Consider the following 5,931-nt stretch of genomic DNA (forward strand, 5'->3'; position numbering starts at 1 on the left):
CCTCCCCCCCCTCCCCCCCCACCCCCCCACCCCCAACTCTGTCACTCCCTTTTCTTTCTTTTCCTCTCACAAAGTTGTCAAGTAACACAAGGCTTACTTTGGTTTCTTATAACATCACAAGGTGTAGCTGCACATGGAAATAAGTGTAGAAGTGCCAGTACCTTACAGATAACTGTAGTGCGCAGATTCACATTAAACTGATGCCTGTGTCTGGACACTGAGTGCCAGTTTCACTGTTATCCAACCAGGGGTTGCAAATCAGCTGAGGTTCCCCATCCGCGCTCGTTGTGTAATCAGTGCAACCCACTTACTCCAAGTGGCATCAGTTGCATGATGGGTGGAGGGAACCTTTCGTTTAAACATCCAGTTCAGCACTGGCAGTCGAGGTGCCAGAGGAGCTGTGTTTCAGTACCGACCACTTCAGAAGCAGCCCGAATCCCCTCATATGCAGCTAAGATCTCCTTCTCAGTTGCAGTGTAGCACTCTTTGGACCCTCTTTATACTCGCCTCCAAAATCCCAGGCATCATCCTGGGTCTCTCCTGAGGATCTTTACCACAAACTCCAAGTGGGACCTTTCTCTCCAGCAGCAGTGTACAGGATGTTCTTTACATCCTGTCCCAGCCATACTGGCCCTAGGGCCATGGCACGGGCTATGTCCTCTTCAATCTGTTCAAAAGCCTGCTGCTTCTGAAATGTAAAGTCATTTTTCATCCGCGTCACCTGATGAAGGAAGTGCACAATAAGGCTATAGTTTGGAACATGCAGTCTCCAAAAGCCCACTACACCCAGAAAAGACTGTGTCTCTCTCTTGCTAGTGGGTGGAGACATAGCAGTGATGTTGTTGGTCACATCTGCTGGAATGTGATGACGCCCATCTTGCCACTTTATACCTAGGAACTGAATCTCCTGGGCAGGTCCATTCACTTTGCCTCGCTTAATAGCAAAACCAGCTTGCAGAAGAAGTTGGATTATTCGCTCTCCTTTTGTGAAGATGACTTCTGCTGCACCTCCCCACACAACAGTATCACAAATGTAATGCAGGGATCCTTGAAATACCCACCTCACTCTTCACTCCAAGTTCTCACACACATTACTCTGAGTTTATTCACATTTTGTGTGTGTGTGTGTTTTACTCACACTTTCCTCAGCGTTTACTGAAACATTTCTTCAAGTTTACTCACACTTCACTCTGGGTTTACTCAAACTTTTCTCCGATTTTTACTGACACCCTGCTCCGGGTGTACTCACGCTCTACTCCTGGTCTACCCACACTTTGCTCCTGGTCTTTCTCACACTTCAAGTTTATTCACACTTTAGTCCAGCTTTATTCACACTTCTCTACGTGCTTTACCCTTACTTCACTCTGGTTTTTACACACACATTTCTTTAGATTTGCTCTCAATTCACATCCAGTTTTCTCTTCCGTCCTCCCCATGGGCAAAGAACCCAGAGTTCTGTGGTGGCACCAACCTTTCTGCCACTTATTCAAAGCCTGCCATTTCCTAGACTGCTCTGCATCCCTCACCACCCCAGAAGAAGGAGAGAGAAAAGTACCACTTGTGAAGCCACTCCTTCAGACATTCGCCCTAACCCCTGAAATCCTTTTGCATAGGTCGCAGGCTTCCCTGAACAATTTCATCACTGCTTACCTGAACTATCAAGAATGGGTAGTAATCAGAGGAGCGAACCAGACCTGGGACTTTTCTGGTGATGCTGGTGGTGCAGGGAGGCCCCAGGGAGGCCACGCACTCTGGGAGAGGTGGAAGGGCCGAGAGCTAGTAGATGGGTTTAACAAATGGATCACAGCAGCAACGATCTGAGGAGGAATGGTAATTTACTAAATCCTACTGAAGCAAAGTGTGCCCAAACTGTGAGTCCCCACGATAGTACAAGGGAAGCACATGCCCTTCTCTGCTGCAAACTGAGTGGGGCCTGAGGGAGAGCCACTGTGGTGCAGTCTGGATCTCCACCTATCTTCCTCTTCACACCATGTGCTCCAGGGAATTCTGCCCCTCCCTTCCCATCAGAATGCTCAAAATGCCCATAAAAGGCAGCAAGTGGAACCAGAAAGCTAACTCTTTAACTCCCACTGCTTCACATGATGTTTTGGTGTGGAATACTGACATAAAAAAAATCACAACACCACAACAGCCAGGACCTCACCACCCTCTCTCTGAAAAGATCCTCCCAGTCTCTAATCTAAATCTCAACTCTTGTAATTTAAAACATTTGTACCTTGTGATATCTGCCCATGTTAAAAGTTGATTTCCCTCTTCTTTCTGAGCTCTCTGTGAGTACTGGGAGGCTGCAATGTGTTCTCCTCCAGGCTGTTTCTTCTCCCATCTCCCTCAGCCTGTCTTTCCAGGAGAGGTCCTCCAGCCCTCTGATCACCCTCGTGGCTTTCCTCTGGACCTTCTCTAAAAGCTTTACATCATGCTCCAGATGGGGCCTTCTGAGGGCTGAGTAGAGAAGGACAGTGCCCTCCCTTGCTCTGATGACCACCTCTCTGTTGATGCAGCCCAGGGTGCAGTTGGCCTCTCAGGCTGCAAGCACACACTGCTGGCTCCTGTTCAGGTTTTCATCTACCATCTTGAAGTCCTTCCCCTCAGGGCTGCTCTCTAGGAATTCAACCCTCATGCCTGGGATTGTCCCGACACAAGTGCAAAAACTGGCATTTGATCTTGTTGAACCTCATGCTGTTTCTTTGGGCCCACTTTTCAAGCCTGGCCAGGTCCCTCTGGATGGCACCACTTCATTCTGTCATGCCAACTGCACCACACAGCTTGGTGACATCAGCACACTTGCTGAGGGTGCTCTCTGTCTCATCATCCATGCCTCTGATAGACGTTGAACAGCTCTGGTCCCAAGGCTGACCCCTGTGGACATAACTTGTGATCAGCCTCCACCCGGTGGAGCCGATTTCCCAGAGAGCCATTTACCACAGTCCTTTGGCTGCGACCTTCCAACCAATTTCTTATCCAATGAACACTCTGCCCTTCAAATCCATCTCACACATCTCTCCACAGAGATAAGGAAGTGATGTGGGACCATGCCAAAGGACTTCCAAAAGTCCAGGGAGATTTCTGTACCACTCTGTGTAACTGATGTACTGACAAAGCATCCACATTATCATTCTGACCATAAAGAACCAGGACATGTATTGAACTGTGGGGAAAATACTGATTTCTCTTTTAGATCCTTGTAATATTGAGCTAAAGAAAGCATTGTAGATCCTAGGACTAAGGCTGTGTTATAGTAAACACATCTTTTTACAGCACACACGAAGAAATTGTTTATTAGATTGATTCTTTGCTTACAAGTGGCACCTGGTAGATAAGTGTGTTTCTGTAACTTAGCAACCTTCCCTTCAGTACCCAGAGAGCTGCTATTGGAATGGTCTGGAGTTCAGCAAAGGAATCATTACCAGAGCTGCAGTGACACAACAGACTGGGTCTGACAACAAGAACAGAAATAACAACTTGTACACAGGGGTAATTTGGGAAGTTATTATTAAATATTAGGGAAAAAAAGTCAGGACATGAGACAATAAAGATTAAATAGAAACATGGCATATCACTTGGATTAGAGTAAATAGGTAAGGAAGAAGAGGATGTGAAATCCTAACTAACAGTGAGCAGATGTATGTGTTGGAAATAATTTATATTATATAGAATATCAGTAAAATGTGTTGTGGGTTAGGTGCAGTTTCAAATAATATATTAACGTGAAAGGGACGCAGAATTCAATAGCTGATCCCAAGTGTGCAGAAAAAAACAAACAAACAACAACAACAAAAAACCCTGCATTGATATGTAGCCATTGACACACACAGTTAGTTGTCTTTGGGTTTTAAGGAATGAAAGAATAAAACACTTTGTGCCTCAACCCAGGAATTGCTGAGATGTGTTCTCTCCCCTGTCCTGTAGAGGGGCAGTGACAGAGCAGCACAGGGGGCACCTGGGAGCCAGGCAAGGTGAGCACAGCGCAGCTGGGCGCTGAGTTCCAGGCTGATTTTGGGGTCCCAGCCCCGCAGCATGAGGCTCCGTGTGCCTTCCCCTCTGCAGGACAGCCCGGCCCCACCGCCCCACAGGCAGCCCCTGGCAGCTCAGTGCAGGCACTGTGTGGGGCAGCATGCGTGCAGTGGTACAGAGATGGGCCCCCAGCACAGCCCCTGACACCACATGTCCTCCTTCTCACAGCACCTACTTCCTCCCCTTTAGTTCATCTTCCTCTTCATCATGGTGCACCCTGGCTCACCTTTTAGCTCTTTCCCCCCAATTTGGCAAACTTCCATTGCTTGTCTTGCCACAATCAACAACTTTCTATCTTGGTCTGGTGTAAGTGCAAACAGTTATATCAAACCCAAGAACAAGTCCTTGCACCTGGTGGAGGCAAAAAAGTGATTTCAGAGCTTCTGTGAAACAGGATCATTGATAAAAACAGGGCTGTTCACACACCAGTCAAAGCTAAACACAGAAGTTTTACGACGAGCACACTCTGATTCCTTCTGCTAAAGTAATATATTGTTCAACCGGCTAATACATTGATCCCATTTGCTAATCAAGCCTATATCAGCTCCACGGTGCCCGCTGGCATCTCATTTGCCTGCAGACACAGAGGTGGAACAAGGAGGCTGTGAGAAAGTCAGCACTGAGCCAGAGTTCCTATGGGCTCCAGGAGAAAGAGAGCACGGTGATGCCTCAGTACAAGTAGAAGGAAGCCAAACATATGTGTAGGACCATGGTAACCACTAATGATAATTACACACACACACATATATATATGAACAGCAAAGAAAAATGAAGTGATAAACATAAATAAATATTATAATCAGTAAGGAACATAAGTTTGTTATTGTACAGACTGAGTCACTTGTTGAGACATGTGAAGATTATGCCTGCTGAAATGTGACCAGGGCATCATTTTCCTCACCGCATTCTTGAGCTCCTGGTTCCTCATGCTGTAAATGAGGGGGTTCACTGCTGGAGGCACCACCGAGTACAGAAATGACACCACCAGGTCCAGGGATGGGAAGGAAATGGAGGGTGGCTTCAAATAGGCAACGATGCCTGTGCTGAGAAACAGGGAGACCACGGCCAGGTGAGGGAGGCACGTGGAGAAGGCTTTGTGCCGTCCCTGCTCAGAGGGCATCCTCAGCACGGCCCTGAAGATCTGCAAATAGGAGAAAAGAATGAAAACAAAACACACAGATGCTAAAGAGGCACTGATCACAAGAAGCCAAATCTCTTTGAGGTAGGAGTGTGAGCAGGAGAGCTTGAGGATGTAGGGGATTTCACAGAAGAACTGGTCCACTGCATTGCCTTGGCAGAGAGGCAGTGAAAATGTATTGGCAGTGTGCAGCAAAGCATTGAGAACCCCAGTGCCCCAGGCAGCTGCTGCCATGGTGACACAAGCTCTGCTGTCCATCAGGGTCCCGTAGTGCAGGGGCTTGCAGATGGCAACATAGCGGTCATAGGACATGATGGTGAGAATGCAATACTCTGCTGAGATGAAGAAGAAAAAGAAAAAGACCTGTGCAGCACATCCAGCATAGGAGATGGTCCTGGTGTCCCAGAGGGCATTGGCCATGGCTTTGGGGAGAGTGGTGGAGATGCAGCCCAGGTCGAGGAGGGCGAGGTTGAGGAGGAAGAAGTACATGGGGGTGTGCAGGCGGTGGTGGCAGGCTACGGCTGTGCTGATGAGGCCGTTGCCCAGGAGGGCAGCCAGGTAGATGCCCAGCAAGAGCCAGAAGTGCAGGAGCTGCAGCTGCCGCGTGTCTGCCAACGCCACCAGGAGGAACTCGCTGATGGAGCTGCTGTTGGGCATCTGCAGTTCCTGGGCAGGGAGTCCTGTGCAGAGTGCAGAAGATAATGTCAAGATCATTCTCAGAGGCACTCCTTCTGCTATAATTTTTTTTTTCTTTCTCTCTG

General features: G+C 48.1%; 1 protein-coding gene across 1 annotated transcript; it reads right to left on the reverse strand.

The window, feature by feature from the left end:
- Positions 1–4,567: 4,567 nt before the first annotated feature.
- LOC149914642 (olfactory receptor 14C36-like) lies at positions 4,568–5,659 on the reverse strand. The gene is made up of 2 exons (XM_090126471.1): positions 4,934–5,659; positions 4,568–4,606 (listed from the first exon to the last, which is right to left on the reverse strand). Exons 1-2 carry the CDS (start codon positions 5,657–5,659, stop codon positions 4,568–4,570), a joined length of 765 nt encoding a protein of 254 aa, XP_089982597.1.
- Positions 5,660–5,931: the final 272 nt, after the last annotated feature.

This window comes from Phasianus colchicus, chromosome 29, assembly GCF_987193195.1.
Source record: "Phasianus colchicus chromosome 29, bPhaCol1.hap1.1, whole genome shotgun sequence".
In the NCBI taxonomy this organism is placed as follows: Eukaryota; Metazoa; Chordata; class Aves; order Galliformes; family Phasianidae; genus Phasianus; species Phasianus colchicus.

Excerpts from the sequence above, each read along its gene's own strand:
- LOC149914642 (XM_090126471.1), bottom strand. The coding sequence starts at position 5,659 with ATGTACTTCTTCCTCCTCAACCTCGCCCTCCTCGACCTGGGCTGCATC. Across the intron at positions 4,607-4,933 it reads ACCAGGAGCTCAAGAATGCG|GCAAATGAGATGCCAGCGGG; the intron begins GTGAGGAAAATG and ends CTGTGTCTGCAG.